This window comes from Cupressus sempervirens, chromosome 9, assembly GCF_028749045.1.
Source record: "Cupressus sempervirens isolate cs-2001-9-10 chromosome 9, ASM2874904v1, whole genome shotgun sequence".
NCBI classification, from domain to species: domain Eukaryota; kingdom Viridiplantae; phylum Streptophyta; class Pinopsida; order Cupressales; family Cupressaceae; genus Cupressus; species Cupressus sempervirens.
Window position 1 is genome coordinate 36,257,860 of NC_143126.1, and position 19,784 is coordinate 36,277,643.

General features: G+C 33.8%; 1 protein-coding gene across 1 annotated transcript; it reads left to right on the forward strand.

Annotated features, from left to right (window-relative positions):
• The first annotated feature begins 17,829 nt into the window (after window positions 1-17,829).
• Window positions 17,830-18,821, forward strand: LOC149537485 (LOB domain-containing protein 23-like). Its single transcript, XM_089801009.1, has 2 exons — window positions 17,830-18,062; window positions 18,375-18,821. The coding sequence occupies exons 1-2, from the start codon at window positions 17,910-17,912 to the stop codon at window positions 18,663-18,665; spliced, it is 444 nt and encodes a 147-aa protein (XP_089657135.1). The 5' UTR covers window positions 17,830-17,909; the 3' UTR covers window positions 18,666-18,821.
• The last annotated feature ends 963 nt before the right edge of the window (window positions 18,822-19,784 follow it).

Genomic DNA, 19,784 nt, shown 5'->3' on the forward strand with positions numbered 1-19,784 from the left:
GACAATTTGAATCATTTGATAAGTTTGTTGAATTCAAAGCCCTAGTTGAAAAATAATGTGGACACTATTTTAAAGTCCTAAGGTTAGATAGAGGAGGGGATTATACCTCCAATTATTTTTGTAATTTTTTAAAGGAAAACTGGCATCAAGAAGGAGTTTACAACTAGTTATACTCTGTAGAAAAATGGAGTGGTCGGGAGGAAGAATAAGAGCATTATTGAAATGGCAAGGAGAATGATGAAATAAAAGGGGCTCCCAAGTAAATATTGGGGAGACTATGTAGCAATAATAGTATACTTGATAAATAGGTGTCCTATAATGGCAATCTGTGACAAGATTCCTCTTGAGGCATGGTCAAGACATAGATGGACAGTTGAGCACTTGAGAGTGTTTGCATGTGTAGCTTATGAACATGTGTGAAAGGAAAAAAGGAAAAAATTAGATGACAAAGGTATGGAGTGCATCTTCATAGGTTTAGCTTGCAATCCAAGGCTTATAGGTTGTACAAGCCAATCACAAAGAAGATAATCATTTCAAGAGATGGGATGTCTCAATGGATGAATCTTCAAGAATTTCAAGTAATTTGTTGACTATTGATGAAGAAGATGAAACTAGTGATTAGGAAAATAAACGAGCAATAGATATAGCTGACTTTAGACAAAGGAAAAAAGGAAAGTAGCCTCAAACATGTAGAGTTTCAATTCCTAGTAGTTCTAGATAGCCCTAGACTATTATGCAAAATAGTAGCAGCAACAATACTGAGAATTTAGATCCCTCTCACCTTCCCATTACCAAGAAAGACTAAGAGTCTAAGGGAGATATACGTACAAGAAAGGTATGTTGAAGATTAGGATGAGAGTGTTAATTTTGCATTATTTTGTCATAGTGATCAAATCTATTTTAAAGAAGCCATGAAAGAGAACTAATTGTGTAATGCCATGGATGAGGAAATAAATGCAATAGAAAGAAATGAAATATGTGAGGTAACTGGTCTACCTCGCAAGAAATAAGTAATTGGATCTAAATGGGTTTACAAGAGAGGTGCAATGCTAAAGGAAAAATAGAAAGGCATAAGGCACAATTAGTGGTCAAGAGGGACAAGCAATAGTATGGCACAGATTATGATGAGATATTGTTGGCGTTCAAGTCATGTTTCTTAATAGTGTCATACACTTATTCAGATTGTAAGATTATACCAAGCATATTGTATAGTTAATAGTGTTAACCAAGCATTTTAGTTGTTACCAAGTTCTACAGTTGCTACCAAGTCCTATGAACAGATTTAAGTTTGCACCAAGAAATTACTACTAATGTGATGATCAGTAGTGTAGATTGAGCATCTCAGTGTATGTCAAGTTTACTAGCACAAACTAAGTTGTATAGTGCTTATCAAGTTCATAGTTGAGGTGATGCACGTCTGGTGTTAACCGAGCCACTTAGTATTAACCAAGAGACTTAGTTAATATCGAGCTCAAGGTGGTAGTGTTGACTGAGATATGTAGTGTGAATCAAGTGTTTTAATTTAAATGTCAAGTTTCATAGTATTTGTTGAGTTGCCAATGTAGACCAAGTTCAAGACTACTTGGAAGTGATCAGTATGGCCTGAGCTTCTATGTCTATTGAGTACATGATGATGTCAAGCATTGATAGTGGATGCCAAGTATCAGATCCTCATCGAGTCAATCTTCAAAACCTTAGTTTCTACACTTGGCTAACATTGTAATATTTGTGTAAAAATGTATTGTGACCAACTTTTTAATTATGTAATTGGATTGATATATATGTAATGTATTGTATCACATCCAAATCATCAAAGAGAAGTAATGTAATAATAAAAGAAGAGTAGAAGAGTGAATTAAAAAGGCTACAACAACATAAAGAGTAGCAAAGATTCATCTATCATAGTAGGTGACTTGTACACTCAAAGGAATCTCATTCAGCAAACCAAGTTGCCAATTAGAGATCAGCTACCACTTCATCCTAATAGGTGGATCAGTCAAATCCTTTAACAAGGTAGACCTAACAATCTTATGTGAATCTCTTTATCGAGTGCATACTTTATTATATGTTTTTAAATCCTTTTGCAAGGTGGACCTAGCAATCCTTATTACTCCTAACAGGGAAGATCATCAGAAGTGATCATTGTAAGCCTTAACAGGTCAACTCTATACTACAATACTAAAGCTTGGGTGTATCATCCCCACCCTAGTTTTACTTTCTATTTGGAAGGTTTTTGGGTCACCAAATCTTGTGTTAAAGTGTTATATTTTTAGTTTCTCATGCATGAAGTTAGATCAGAATTCACATAAGGATTAATTGCTAATCAAAGATAAAAGTTTTATAAGATACTAATTCACCCCTCCCCTCCCAATAACCTACCCTGTCATAATATTTCCAACAATTAGTATTAGAACATTGTTATTCTTAGTGAAAATTTTAAAACCTTGAACAAAGATCAAAGGAAATGGATGTATTTAAACATGACAATGCTATTGACAATTTGAAAAACTAGACTTGGAATTGGCCATTGTACAACTTAACAAAGAAAAAGAGAAACTCTCTTAGTCTATAACAATAAGAAAAGATCTAGCTATCTAGATGAATTATTCACTCTACGTTGAAGGAAGAATTGTAGACATCCTTTCAAGCAATTCAGATGAAGCTGATGAATTAATCAAAGAACTATTGGAGAAGAATAATACTCTTCAAGAAGAAATATGAAAACTAAGAAGAGAGCAAAAAATTTAGTCAATAAGATTGTGTGAAGTCATGGAAGAGAAAAAAAAGATAAGAGAAGAGATAGAAGGAAAGAACAATGAAATTCACCACCTATCCCTTCAGCAAGCAAACTTAATTGATCAGCTCACCAATGCAAATGAAGAAATCATGAACCTAAGATCAGAAAATGAAAGAATGTAGAATGATCTACATATTGAGAGACAAACCAATGAAAGAATGATGAAATCACAAGTAGACATGAATCAGTTGAATGAGAAGAGTCATTATAGAAAAAGAGGGAAAGTGAGAATTGGATATATAGATGAAGGTGAATCATTCGAGCAAGGAGCTCAGAGGAATAAAAAACCTACTTATAGTTACTATGGTAAGATAGGTCATACTTCAAATAAATGTTGGAACAATAGAAAAGAAAAAGTCAATGGAAAATGCTAAAATTGTAATCAACATGGTCATAGAGAAAATGAATGCATAGAGAAACCAAAATATGAAGATAAATGTCACAAACGTAAGAAGCATGGATACAAGTCATCAGAATGCAAAACTTAGATATTGAATCTAGTAGAACAAATTGTTAAAGTTATATTTGGTTGGGACTATAACACTTGGTGCATAAGTCATTACTGTGGAGAATTTGGACATATTGGAATAAAGTGTGTAAAGCATCACATGAGGAAAATAGATTCCACCAAAAGATGTTTCATTTGTGTAGAACTTGGTCATCTTGACAAGAACTATATGAATATTGGAAGAATAGAAGATAAAAAGAAGGAAAAAGTTGATAACATCATAAAACAAATGAGATAGGAATGGGTTCCAAAGTCTACCAAGAGTGCAATTCCAAGAAGTGATGATCAAGTCACTCAAGAATTGGGTGACTCCACAATTTTCACTTGATTTCTTAGAGGAGAACTAGAACTAGGCTACTAAAGAAGACATCTAAATTAGTTCTAGTTGACAGAACAAAAGATCCATATCAGCATTCAAGATGCAAATGGATCATTGAGCAAGAGGTACAGTTACTACTGAGTTACCTTCCTTACCAAGCAAGGTCGGGTTACAAACTCTATTGAGCAAGGTTGGGAGTAACTAGATCTTATGTGGTTATTGCGTCACAAAATACTCCACTAAGTAATCAATGCTAGTAAAGTGGATTATAGTCTGTCAATTTGATCTAACATTTGTACCAAGCATTTATGGAAAAATTTGATAAAAGGAATGAAATCAAAGTCATTTTTCACTATGAATTTTTGAAAGCTATTTGCATAGAGCAATCTTCAAGAGCATTCAAGAAATTTGAGAGAATTATTACCAAAAATTTTTGAATTCTCTCAAACCCTATTAAGTGAATATGGAAGCTACCAACAACAAAGAGAAACAAGGTTCAAACATGTTGGTTCATGGTGTAGAATGGAAGGCACCAAATTTCAAGCTCACTCCTATAGTTGCGAAAACCATAGATCCAAGTGGAGCAGTCTCAAATCCCTCCTAAGGTACTACTGATTAACAATATCCACTCTCATTTCTAATGTGCAACTCAGGATATTGGTACACTAGAAATGGATTAAACCCTAGAAAAACTATGTGTTAATGGCATGTTGAAACCTGAACATCAACATTTGGAAGCAAAAAGTTTAACACATATTCCTCACATGCCATGATATTTCCAAGTGAAATGGATTAGGTTTATCATTAGGCATGTGCATAGTGGTTAGTTGTGGTGGGAGGAACCAATTTTGATCACAAAGAAGATGATCCATAGGATCACTAGTCTCCCCATGTTATCAAAAACCAAAATAACCAAAACCCTAAGTAGGGTTGAATTGGAGAAGAAAACCCTAGCCGAGTGGGATGGAAGGGGAATGAAGATTAGCAGTGTGACTAATATGGAACTCAATTTTGGCATACATATAATTTCTCACAAGATTTACAATTTGAGTAGATTAAACAATGTATCATGTGAAGCAATGGACTTGGCTTACAAGGTAGTCAAGAATAACCTTTTTATTGATCTTGCCAAGCTACTATTGAATCAATTCAACAAGAACATGGAGAGAGTTAGGACATCAAAGAAAAATCCATGTAAGTTTGGCCCACTGTTGACATGTTTATTTTTCTATGTTCAGAAATTCTTTCCATCAAAAGGTACTATTGTTTGGAGGAAAGATGTGCCAACACTCTATTAGATTAATGAATACATTGCTGAAATCGGAGAGAATTATACAAGTGTCATGGCCAATTATTTCGATGCATTCAAGGAGAAAATGAGCAACAGATTTTTGGTTCCCAAGAAACTAGTTCAGGATTATAAAGATGATGTTTTTTTATGATAGATAGTGACAAGTTATACATTCAAATAATTAGGCCTAGAATTGCATGGGTGAAACCGCTAGGATGAGGTGAACATTGGTGAAACAAAAGATATAATTGGGGCACTGATAATTGAGCTAGTGGACCCCAAGGCTATTTACTTTGGCACCTATGATCAGACAAAGGTCGGGATAGAACTAGAGACTAAGCTCCCTTAGGTAGTTAACAAAGGCAAGAAGAGGATTGCCAAGTTGAAAACAAGTTCCACTCTCCTATTGACTAAGGGCAAAGGTGAAGATGAAGAAGTAGAGGATGAAGAATCAAAGGAAGAGGAGCCACTAAAGAAAAAGTACAAGGTAATCATTACCAAGCCTCCCAAGATATCCACTATTGTGTTCACCAAGAGATCCTCCAAGAAGAAAGTAGACAAACAAGGAGGAGACATAATTTTCAAGAGGTCTCCACCCATATTTGAAGAAAGAATGAAAGAATTGAAATTAGGTTTTTGAATTAAAAACTTCAAGGCATTTGATGAAGGTATGCTCTGATACCACTTGATGAAGGGTGACACCACCCTACCAACTCATAACCAAGAATGCAACAATATGGAGACAACGAGATGATAAAATGTTTCAAACAATTTTATTATACTTGAAAATCCAATAGCAATTACAATAACATTTCTGCAAGATCTCTCAAGATCCAATCCAAACCCAATCTAATCTAAATCCACACTCTAGTAGAAACCTCTGAGATCTCAACTTGTGCTTGCAATCCATCAAGTAACCTCCTTGTTTCTAAACCGCAGTCACTAGCTCTTCTCCAACTTTATCCAAGATCCAAGTGTAAACTATCTCACAATCGGCGCTTTGTCTACACACTCACAAGTCCAGATCAAAATCCTACTATAAACTGCCCCACATTTAGCACTCTGTGCATAGACTCAAGAAAACTCACTCTTCACTTCCTCCTTCTCTTTCACACCTTCCAACTTTCACACCTTGAAGCTTTTCCTTCCAAATCTTTACCTTCCCAAGCTACTCCTTCTCAAGCTTGATTATAAATGCTCATATGCCTTGCTTAAATAAGCACTTACCACCCAATGCATGATTTATCCACAACCTTCTAGAATTCCTTCTACACAATATCCACAACCTTATACAACTTCCATAACCTTCTACAATATCCACAACTTTTTAGAATTCTACCCACACACCTTGATAAAATGAATGACAACCATTTTTATTTTATTTTTCTATTATGCCACCTATGCACCTTAAAAATAGAAATTCTTCCTTTTTTCTTTTTCTCATTTTTCCCCTTTTATTTTATTTTTATTTTTCCTCTAATTTTTGTCACTTTCTCTCTCCTCCCTTTATTTTTATCCTTTTTAATAAATAATTTTCCCATGCAAGATGCTCCTGCATCAGACTCCCCTGGTAGATAGAAAGGTGTGTCTCACACTTTGATGCCAAAAAAGAAATATCTACAACCATTTTCATCTTCACCAAAGGTTTCCACCTCAACAAGGACAAGAAAACCACCATGCAAATTTTCACATCTGCATTACTCTATCAAACACTAGAATCTCAACCATCCAATCAACATGCTCATTCACAGGAACAAACTAAACATAATGCTTCATTAGAAAATTCTCATTCACATCAACAACTAGTGAGTCCATACCAGATATAAAAAACTCCATATCAATAGCCACATGTAGATCTCCATCAACACATGCCAAACTCTCAACACTAGCAACCTCATTGCTCACAACAAGATTCTCTACAATACATAACGCACCTCCAAAAACAACTTGATCATCCATGACCAAGTGCTCTACAACATACAAGTCACCACTAACATCAACTAGATCGTCCATGACCAAATGCTCTACAGTCTCCATATCAAACTCAAACAATTGATCCTAAAAACCAACCTTTGTCCCAACATCAACAATGGTAGGAAATATCTTCAGCAACAACCTCTATTTTCTCTATAGGTTCTGCATCAGGCTCCACAAACTGATCAACAAAACCAACCTCTTCCACCTTGACCTTCTTAGCCTGATCAACCAATCTACCATCCAACCAAGCAGACATCTTAAAAAAATTCCTCTCCACTATATCATGGATTTTGGTAATCATCTTAGGGTCCAATCCTCTTAGAGCAATCTCCCAAGATCTTCATAACCCCTTTGCAACAAATCCTTCCCACGCTCCTTGTGACAACCTTGAATTGTTTGCAAGTTAGATCGCAACCTACCACCTCACATGAACAATTAGGAACCACATCACAAGTCTAGGACAACGGATCTACAATCCATCAACTCTACACAATCATGCCTCAACAAGTTTAGCCTTCCATCTCCACATCCATCGATCAACTTGAAAACCCTCAAATCAAGACCAACTCAGATCTACTTCTCTAACCCAAGTCCTCATACAAACTGCCTTAGCTTCGGTGATCTGTCTACACACTCAAGAACTCTCACTCTAATAAACTTCACCCAACCAAGGTCTTAGTACAAACTACCTCACACTTACGTGATCTTCTTGTACACTCAAGAACTCTTGCTCTGATAAATTGTACCCAACCAAGGTCCTAGTACAAACTGGCTCAAACTTTGGTGATCTACTTATACACTCAAGAACTCTTGCTCTAATACCACTGATGAAGGTATGCTCTGATACCACTTGATGAAGGGCTACACCACCCTACCAACTCATAACAAAGAATGCAACAATATGGAGACAATGAGATGATAAAATTTTTCAAATAATTTTATTATACTTGAAAATACAATAGCAATTACAGTAACATTTCTCCAAGATCTCTCAAGATCCAATCCAAACCCAAGCTTGTCCAGATCCACACTCTAGTAGAAACCTCTAAGATCTCAACTTGTGCTTGCAAGCCACCAAGTAACCTCCTTGTTTCTAAACCGCAGTCACTAGCTCTTCTCCAACTTTATCCAAGATCCAAGTGTAAACTGCCTCACATTTGGCGCTCTATCCACAGACTTAGGAAAACTCACTCTTCACTTCCTCCTTCTCTTTCACACCTTGAAGCATTTCCTTCCCAAGCTACTCCTTCTCAAGCTTCTCCTTCTTGAGCTTCTCCTTCTCAAGCTTGATTAGAAATGCTCATATGCCTTGCTTAAATAAGCACTTACCACCCAATGCATGATTTATCCACAACCTTCTAGAATTCCTCCTACATAATATCCACAACCTTCTACAACTTCCATAACCTTCTATAATATCCACAACTTTTTAGAATTCTACCCACAGACCTTGATAAATGGAATGACAACCATTTTTATTTTATTTTTCTATTATGCCACCTATGCACCTCGAAAATAGAAATTCTTCCTTTTTTTCTTTTTTTCCTTTTTCCTTTTTTTTTTGTTTTTTTTTCCTCTAATTTTTGTCACTTTCTCTCTCCTACCTTTTTTTATTTTTTTTATATAAATAATTTTCCCATGCAAGATGCTCCTACATTAGCATTAAAATATGAGACCATAATTACTAATGAGCAAAAGAAGATTGAAGATATACTGATATCTAAAATGGGTAAGTGGAAATACTTACCTAATTAGTTTACTCAACAAATTCTAGATGCATTAATGGGAAAAATCAAGCCAAGATGGGAGCATGCAATGCAAAGTACAAAGGATACTCATGAGTAGACCTTGAGGCAACTTTTGCCAAATTTGACTAAATCTTTAAAGAAAAATGAGGAAAAGTTAACTTTAATATTCAACACTTGTCTTATTTTTTTTTATGAAATAGAGCATGTTGTGAAGAATGCTACAAATACATGGAAGAATGTCTATCTTCTTCAAAAACAAAGTCATTTTCTAGTTAGTATAAGTGACATGGATGATGATGATGATCAAGAAAAAGATGAAGAGAAAGATGGTGAACAAGTAACTCATTTTGATAATGTTGATGATTAAGAGGAATATGAGCAAGAGGTTACTGAGGAAGATACACAAAATGTTGAGGAAATTGACCCAGTTAAGATTGCTGCAGTAGTTATAGCCTCACTTCTTCATCATCCAAGAAAAAATTGATAACATCAAGAATGGAGATAGCTTCAACAGGATTAATTGTGACTAGCACTACAAGAAAAAGCATTCAATTAATCTTTGCACCAATCCAGCTTAGCACATCATTGACTGAAATACCAAGCACTTCATCTACCATGCTGCAAGTTCAACCCTCTACATTAATTTTGGCTACAACAAGTATTCCAACGACCAATATATCAATGAGTGTAGTATCCATTTTTGCAATGACTCCTACTATTTCAACTATTGTTTCTATTCCTAGTACATATTCAATAAGTGCAAGGACAATTGACACCAAGCTTCAACTGAACACAAATTTTATGAGTAAAGGTAAAGAAAAGGAAGAAGAAATGGATCTTGACAAGGAGATTGTCATTCCAAAATGGGACATCTCAAATCTAACTATAGATCAGATGCAAACCTTTGGTGAACTTCTTCAAAAGATAGCCAAGTAGCAAAGGGTAAGAGAAGAAAGAAACAAAGAGTTCAAGATCATTGAGGATGCCAAGAACATTTTAGTAGAAGCTATAAGTATAGAGGTTGACAATTCTCAACCAATTTTGTATCAGTTAGTAGATGCAATCCAGAAATACAATGAAGATTTAAATGGATAGGATAAATTATTTTAGAGAGATGAGAAAAAGTTTGGGAATAAAGTTTTAGAGTTTATTTCTCAACAGATTGCCATTCACCAGGTAGACTTATCTACTATTTTGGGCTCTCTAGAAACTTCATGCAGTAATGTATCTTTAAATTTTGGCAAATTATGTGATACATCAATTTTCACAAAAGAAATAAAAGAATTTTTTTCTAAAACTGATGAAGATCTGAAGGCAACTGCACAACAATTACAGCTCGACCCAAGTTCAAGCTCTGCTCACTTCAATAGAATCAACTTTCTAACAGATATGCAAGCATAACTGCTCAAAGAAGAGGCAATAATTAGATCTACATTGATAGATATCCATAATATGATTTTCCCTAACATGGATGCACTACAGAAGCATATTGCATATTCAAAAACCCTCATCCATCACAATAATTTCTCTATTCTAGACCACATGATTGAATTTTTAGTAGAAGTATAGATGACATTGTATACATGTAAGGTCTTATAAGAGAATTCAGACAAGACATTGGTGATCATACTGAAGATACACTCAAACTTATTAGCTCATTTTGGTATTACTATGTAAATGCATATAGCATAATTCTTTGGCATTAATATCAAAAGGGGGGAGAAGCTATAAGGGGGAGAAACATTAAGGAGCTATAATAAGGAGAAAAAGGGGGAAAAAGATGTGGGAAGGTTGGATAAGGGATAAAATTGAAAGAAATTTGAAGATTGTAGAGACAATATATATTATATGTATAGTATAGTATATATTATGTATGGGGGAGCATTACCATGTACATAAATGTATCCTTTACAAAACCAATTTAAAAAAATCTCAAAAATAGTATACTCTACTTAGTTGGAGACATAAGGTGATGGATAATTAAGTTTTGACTGATAGCTATTTTTTGTCACTAATGCCAAAGGGGGAGCTTGTTGTCATTCCAATCATGTTTGTTATTAGTGGCATACACTTATTTAGATTGTAAGCTTATACCAAGCATATTGTATAGTTAATAGTGTTAAGAAAGCATTTTAGTTATTACTAAGTTCTATAGTTGCTACTGAGTCCTATGAATAGATTTTAGTTTGCACTAAGCAATTACTACTAAGGTAATGATTCACAGTGTAAATTGAGCATCTAAGTGTATGCCAAGTTTACTAGTGCAAACTAAGTTGTGCAGTTGAGGTGATGCCAGTCTAGTGTTAACTGAGCCACTTAGTATTAACCAAGAGACTCTGTTTATACCAAGATCAAGGTGATAGTATTCACCGAGCTATGTAGTGTGAATCAAGTGATTTGGTTTATATGCTGAGTTTCATAGTATTTTACAAGTCACTAGTGTAGACCAACTTTAGGACTACTTGGAAGTGATTAGTATAGATCGTGTTTCTACATTTACTGAGTGCATGATGATGCCAAGCATTGACAGTGAATGTTGAGTATCATAACCTCACCAAGTCAATCTTTAAAACTCTAGTTTCTACACTTTGGCTGAGTTTGTAATATTTGTGTAAACTTGTATTGTGGCCAACTTTGTAATTATGTAATTGGATATATATATATATATATATATATATATATATATATATATATATATATAGTATTATATCACATCCAAATCATCGAAGAGAAGTAATTTAATAATAAAAGAAGAGTAGAAGAGAAAATTCAAAAGGCTACAATAGTATAAGGAGCAACAAAAATTCATCTATCATAGATCAGAGGTCAACTACTACGTCATCCTAATAGGTGGATCAGTCAAATCCTTTAACAAGGTAGACCTAATAGTGTTATGTAAATCTCTTTACCGAGTGCATACTTCATTGTATTTTTGTAAATCCTTTTTCAAGGTGGACCTACGAATCCTTATTGCTCCTAATAGAGCAGATCATCATAAGTGATCATTGTAGTCCTTAGCAAGCCAAATTTATACCGTAATACTAAAGATTGTGGGTATCATCCCCACCCCAGTTTTACTTTTTATTTGGAAGGTTTTAGGGTCACCAAATCTTGTGTTAAAGTGTTATATTTTTAGTTTCTTATGCATTTAGCTAGATCAGAATTCACATAAGGATTAACTGCTAATCACAAATAAAAGTTTTATAAGTTATTGATTCAACCCACCCCTCTCAGCAACCTAGCTTGTCATAATATTTCCATTAGATATATGCCCCAGTTACAAGAATAGAAAATGTGTGTGTTGTCATGAAAATTGCATCCTACCACAAGTGGAACGTATATCAAATGGATGTGAAATATGACTAGATATTGATAGAAGGGGTATATGTGGAGCAACCACCTAGTTATGAAGTTGTAGGTGAAAAAAATAAGGTGTATAGGTTGGAGAGAGCTCTTTATGGACTCAAGCAAGGTCCATAGGCATGGTATAGCAGGATTGACTCATTCTCGATGAACAATGGTTTTAGCAAAAGTGATAGCGAGCCTACTCTCTACATCAAGGTTGAAAATGGTAAGGTTTTGATTGTTGTCTTGTACGTAGATGACTTAATCTTCAGTAGAAATGTAATTTCCTAATTGGTGAATTCAAAGAGGCCATGAAGAGTTAATTTGAGATGATAGACCTAGGTCTCTTGAATTACTTTCTAGGCATAAAAGTAAAACAAATGCGTGATGACAGTTTTATCTCTCAAGAGAAATATGCAAATCAAATCTTGTAGAGATTCAAAATGCAAAATAGTGAGGCAACCCCCAGACCCATAGTAGTAGGTTTGAAGTTGAGAAAGGAAGATTACAAAAAAAATGTGAATCCATCATTATACAAAAGTATGGTTGGAAGCTTGATGTATTTGATAGTAGCTCGGCTTGACATGATGCACGCAGTAAATTTGATTTCAAGATTTATGGAAACACCAAGCGATTTGGCACTTTGTGTACTACTTATAATGATTTTAGTGTGATTGGTTACATTGATATTTATTGGGGTGGAAGTTTAGATGATAGGAAGAGCACTTAGATAGTTATATGTTTCATATGGGTTTGGGTGTAACTTCATGGGCATCCAAGAAGCAACCAATTGTTTCTCAATCTACAATAGAGGTTGAATACATAGCAATGAATGCAATAGCATGTCAAGCTCATTGGCTAAGAAGAATCTTGACAGATTTGAATGAAAAGTAAGAGGATGGAACCAAAATCTCTTGTGACAGCATTTTCTCAATTGCATTGTCAAAGAAACTAGTCCTTTGTGGGAGAAGAAAGCACGTTGAGATCAGATATCCCTTCATTAGAGAGCTAGTAGAGAATGGAGAAATCAAAATGGAATTTTGGAAGTCTAAGTAGTAGCTAACAAACATATTCACTAAGCCACTGGGCATAGCAAGTTTTGTGTGCAAAGAAAATGTATTGGTGTAGTTGATTTGGACTTAGAGTGATCCTTTTTTGTTGGCTCAGGACACAGGGGGAGTGTTGAAAACTGATAGTTTCTCACTTGAGCCAAATGCCCACATACTAGGTACAAGTACTAAACATGGTAGGTGAGTTCAAATTTGAAATGAGAGGGAAATTTTTTGAGACAAGACAAAAGGGAAGATTTTTCATTCATTGCATAAGGAACAAAGATCAATTGAAGAGAGAAAAGCATTTAGAGAGTAGAAGAAAGGTTCAAGAAACTAGGTAGAAGATCAGAGTGTGCAACAACACATGATTACATCTCTTTGTTTTTTGTAATTTCATTTTGTTTGTCTCATTGACATTGTGATTGCTCTAGGCTTTATTGTATGCAGCCATCTAGTGATGCAAGTTCATATTATAAATAGAAGTTGTAGGTTAATGTATTTTGGTTCTAGTTTGAAGCCATATGCTCCCAGATTGGTAATAGTTGAATCAATTTTAGAATAGAAAGTGAGAAAGTAGGCTTATTAATCAATCTCCACTTATTTGGCTTATTAATGTCTCCATTTCTATCTATTCTACATTTTTTTAAGTATTTGTGAAAAACTAAGTTGCAACTCTCTATTCTTGTCTCTGTGTTTTAATGATGGAAGAAACTAGACTGTAAATCAGTCACCAAGCAACTCGGTACCCTTTTTTAACCAAGCTCTTTGCTCTAACTCAGTCCCAACATTGATCGATTTCTTCTCATATTTACTAAACCATTTGTTGTTAGTCTTAACCAAGCTCACTTGATCATTTGCCTGCCTAAGTTGACCAAACTCACTCTGTCCTTTGCTAATCGAGTTCACTTGGTTTAGTGTCAACCGAGCCTACTATTGTCAAGCTACCCTTTGATGATTAAGTAACTCAGTCCATATTATTGTCATGAAACTTGGCACACCCTATCACTCGGCTCCTTAAGGTAATGAGAAACTTGGCAATCCTTGTTGCTACTTGGTTGCTGAAGAAAACTTTGAAATTTATACTTAATTTATTAGGCAAAAAACTTGCATTATCAAAGTTTGTTTTGGCTTGTGAACAGAAAGTAGTGGAGTAGTAAGGCCTTAAATGAAACTCCTCACCCCTCTCTATATAGTAGCCTAATCAGTAATTTTTTTCAAAGTCATAATGCATGGCAGTGTGCCTATATTTGAATCCACACTCTCCTATTTTGTATTTATTTAAACCCATGTATATACATGAACGAGGACTTCATAAGTGAAGTAGTTATCAACAAGAAAGAGGATTTTCTGCATGATGGAAATAATACTTCTTTTCATCCATATCTAAGGCTCCCATTATCATTCTAGTGGACGGAGAAATTCAAAACCAAAGTATGACATAGTGTAAAATTTTGATATATTGGGTGTCAAGTTGAAAAAAATGTTGCTGAATTTTCAACTATATGGATAATTCGAGTTAGCTCTAGATTGTGTTGTTATTCTCATCAAAGGATAAAATTGGGTTCTAGTCTATTTGCTTGCAACCTAGATTTTGAGTGCTATTTAGAATGGAGAATATTAACCCTGAATAATAGTATTTACGTAGTGATGGTGCATTAGTCTATTATGACATTGTGTCTACATAAGTAAATATCTTTAAGGTAGGCTTCTTATGGGGGCATGATTAATGTAGGATAACTATTACCTAGTGTAGATTAAATATTTTGATCTTTTAGTTGTGTCATATTTTGTCATTTTTTTAGGAGTAAAGATTAAAATACCACGATCTCAAATTTACATAGTGATTGGAGCTAGACTATGCATGTATTGGTGTATTATGATATTGCACCTATATGAGTAAGTTACTTTCATGTAGGCGTCTTATGGGGGCATCCTTAATGTAGGATCACTATTACCTGGTGTAGATTAAAGAGTTTGATCTTTTAGACATGTAAGGTTTTTTTTCTTTTGTAGGAGTGTAGATTAAGGTACCATGATCAAAATTACACAGTGATGGTGCTATGCTATCCATGCATTGGTGTATTATGATATTGTGCCTACATGAGTAAGTGGCTTTCATGTAGCTTTGTTGTGGTGGCAATCTTAATGTAGGGTCGCTATTATCTAGTGTAGATTAAAGAGTTCGATCTTTTAGTTGTGTCATCATTTTTTGTTTCCTTTTTGCTAGAGTAAAGATTAAGGTACTATGATCAAATTGTATATTTAAAATAAAATAGAAAATATAACAAAAATAAGAAACAAAATTTATAGTGGTTCACAATTTGTTACATCAACTCTCAAGCAAGGAATCACTTTTGTTAATGAATATTCAATGCATCAAGTGATATGAGCTTTGCATTCCTAGTACATAGAAGATACATTATGATGGAACCCATGAATGTTTTCTTCATAGATTCTATAAGAAAGAATGCCAATTAGGAAAGGCATACTTAAGGTTTTCAAGTGAAGTAAATTTAAGAGGGATGTTTTCATTGCTATATGGATTATGGATGTATATCTTTAGCAAGACAAATTTTTGATCATGTCCTTATTCTTCTTTCACAAAGGTGCTAGAAGCACTTTGACATGATCAAAATTTTTCAACTTTGGAGCTCATCATTGAGTGTGCAAAGGCTTTATATCCAACGAATGTATTTTGGGACCTTAAAGGACATAATGGTTTATGCACAATATAGGAGATACTATTAGTTTTCACATGCTAAAATATATGTCATTGATACAACTTGCTAGTCAGACTTTGAAGATGCAAAGTGTTCTTAAAAAATGATCTTTTGGTATGAAGTTCTCAAAGGTTATCCAACTAGTAGTTATCAGATGCTGAAATATATGTCATTGATACAACTTGCTAGTCAGACTTTGAAGATGCAAAGTGCTTTAAAAATAATTTTGAGCCATAAAGTTCTCAAAGGTTTTCCAATATTAATCTATACAAATAAGAAGAACATTAGAAGTGTTTTGATAGTGGGAAATCTAGCAAGAAATCTTGACTTGAAACAAATGCACGGAAGGCCTTATATGTTTTCAATTTTTATTTTATATTTTTGCATATGATGGGTTGGGTTTTAAAGCTAAGATAAATGTGTTGGTTGATTTCATGAAAATAACCAAACATCCTATGGCATTTAGGCTACACTGTTTTTTAAGGTATTGTAATTAGTCTATTGTGCATAGTTTGTACAAATTATAAACTTTTCTTGTGAAATTTTGGTTACCATGTTTAGATAAGATCTAACCTTATTCATGGTACGCTTATATGGTTGTCAAATTATGTATTCCATAACAATTTGCATTATACAAATGTTCATTTCTGAATTCTATTGTGTAAGTTTTTTTATCATCAACATTTTGGATCATAGTCCATGATCCATCATCAGAATGAAAGAATGCAATAATATAAATTATGATGGATCATAGAGTACGATCTGAAAGGTTGATGCTAAAAGAAGTTACACAATAAAATCGAAAAATGTAATGCACACATTTCAAATAGATTGTGGAAATCTGGTAATGTTAATTAATAATAATAATTATTCTTAGAAATATATCCCTCTATAAAAAAGAAGTATTAGAAAAAAATTTGTATCTTTCTTACACCATATTTGATATCTTATTATTTAAATAATTTCTTTCTCCAATCAAAATTTCAAAAGAATTACTAAAACGATTTATTACCAACCAATCAACATATTGAAAAACAATTGATGTTTATATCGAACTTTAAAAATAGTTAACCAAAAAGCTAATATATCACTACCCATACAAGAACTAATATATAATCATATTAGGACTGTCTTTGGAATACATGTATCCACCAGTCATTGAAATGAAAGATTTTTTATTAACTAGCAAAGTCACAACCACATCTAACAATAAAACTACATTGCTGATTGAGAAATTGCTAAATTTCCATCTAAAGAGAAAAGCATTTTATTTAAATACTAGGATATCAATACGTTTCTAAAGTCTGAAGTCTGTTGTCCATTTTTTGAATTTTACAGTTGGATGCATCCAATTTCAGAATTTATTAGTATACAGCTATTTATTGTATTTAATATTAAATTATGTATCTTAAAATAAATCAAATATAAGGATACTTTTAAGGGAAAATAAAATAAAAATAATACATATAGTAAAATTAGAATTTTATAAATTAATGTAATAATTTACATTAATATAAATTCTAATTATGTACAATATAGATTTACATATCAGACAAGAGTTCAAAAAGGTACACAGGATAGTTAATAAAATAATTATACAATCAATATCATGAAAATGTTCTATAACAAAACAAATATATCAATTTAAAATATAATAAATTATTTTCTAACTAAGTTAATGTATAACTATACAAGGAAAACTTCTATATCAGGAAAATGGACCCCAAAAAATAAGAACACAACTTCTATCTTGTGAAAAAAGTTGCAAACAAACAAATATTGAATTATACAAACATCACTTTGAAGTAACAATTTCTCTATTTTCTTATGAAAGATTCTTTCATAATAGATCACGAGTCTTAAGTTATACTTGTTCAATTAAAAATCTTCTACCAAAATATGATGGACTAAATCTCATTCCTTGTGATATCAGAATCTTACATAAGCATGACACTAAACGAACCGTGCAATTTTATTGACAAAGACTCCTTCACAAAAATAAATTTTAACCAATAAAACATTAATAGCTCTAAAATGACTCCATAAACTTTCAAAAGAGAAAAGAGCAAAAAGGAAAAAGAAAACCTATCACCTCGTTGAGTGCTCTATAAAACATTTGGAAGAGAAATATTGGGGCACTGCGAAAGGGAAGATGGCCCCTTCGGCGTGCGCAGCTTGTCGATCACAACGAAAGAAATGCTCAAATGAATGTCTGCTCGCTCCTCATTTTCCTCCAGATGACCTTCAAACGTTTGCGACCGTTCAGAAAGTATACGGATTCAATAATATTCTTAAAATGCTCAAAGTAACGTAACCCTGCCAAATTCTAAGATTCAGCACCATGAGATTTAGGTCAATGATATGAAAAATAATAGTTTTTAATAGGTCATCAAATGTTTTCTTATGTTTTGGAAATTCAAGCAATACGTTCTAGTCAGTTTCCTTCATTATAGGCTGAATTAATGGACCTAAATCTGTGGTCCGCTTTTGTTAATTATATGTTAGGATTGTTTGAGTCACCTATCATAGAAAAAAAACTTCCTTATAATTAATATGAATACCAATTGCGAGAACAGTTCAAATGAAATTCATGGTTTTGATGTGGTATTTGTTATAGGATGTTAAAGAAGAGCAAAGAGCAGAGGTAGTCAATAGTTTGGTGTATGAAGCAAGAGCTCGAATGGAGGACCCTGTTAATGGGTGTACTAGAGAAATCCACCAATTACAGAAGCGGATTGCTGACCTGGAATCCCAGCTGGCACACACGCAAGCAGAGCTCCTGGATATGCGTTTTTCACATGAGAAGGTTATTTGCATTCCTGCCATTTTTGAGGAGGTTGATTCCATTCCCACAATTTGTGACGAGGTTGATTCCATGCTCTTATGTGAACCGCTATGGGAAGTGTGACTTCACCAGTGGCCGAAATTGAAATTAGTATCAATGATGTCGTAGCAATCCTCATTTGTCAATTTTCCTATGTTGCGTCAAATACTTCTTATCCTAAGGAACTCGTGTATGAAATAAATGTTTAAGTAAATCTGGTATTATATATATCTTTATATATGACTATGTTTTCGTGTAGAACTTTAATTTTCTTTCTTTTCCCTTAGAAGTTGGAGGTCATTACTATACAGCGATCATAATTAAAACCTTCGTGAACTATTTCATTTTCTACATAATTTTATCTCTAGACCCATCTGGCAGGCCTTCATTGTTTCCAATTATAATACTGGAACATGCTTATAACTGCATCTAAACTAAGCAATAGACATAGGGAACAAGTTTCATGTTGTTAATTTTTCATTTAGTTCCTCTATTCTTAATGATGGATGTTTGTGCCTTGTTTAAAGCTCTTATTTTTGAAATACTGGCAAAGTTTGGGGAGTCAGTCTGCACACCTACAAATTGCATCTACTTGAAAGCTGTTAAACTCTTTTCAACAAATCTATTTTGTGCATATCCTGCAATCATGATATACCATCAAATGGCGTTTTATTGAGATATCCTGTGAAAGAATTCAGGCTTGTAGTCTATGCTTCCCAATGTAAGACATATCAGTCTATACTTTATCATTAGAGGGACTTGTTGCAGAGCTCCCACATTGGCACAGACTGTGAGGATTCTGGCAGAGGAACAACAGATTTGTTACAACACCAATGGAGAGAAGAGGCATCAAGAACGCTAGCAAAAGGGGTAGATTGTCAAGAGCCAACACATTCCAATCATCGACAAGCACAAATCTTAAAAGGGAATTCCAGTTAATATTTGGGGAACAAAATAGGAAAAGAGATATATGACAATAGCAAGGGAAATATCAGTCCTGAATTGTATTATGAATATTTTTGAATCAATATTTTAAATCAGATTTTATAATATTTTATAAGATAGTGGAGATTATTTTATAAGATAGTGGAGATCATAAGAAAAATAAAAATGAGCTTTTCTCTGATCGAGCAAAGTTGGATCAAAGTTGGATAGGGTCTGAACCTTTAATATAAAAATAAAATCAAGTTTATGGAAACACTG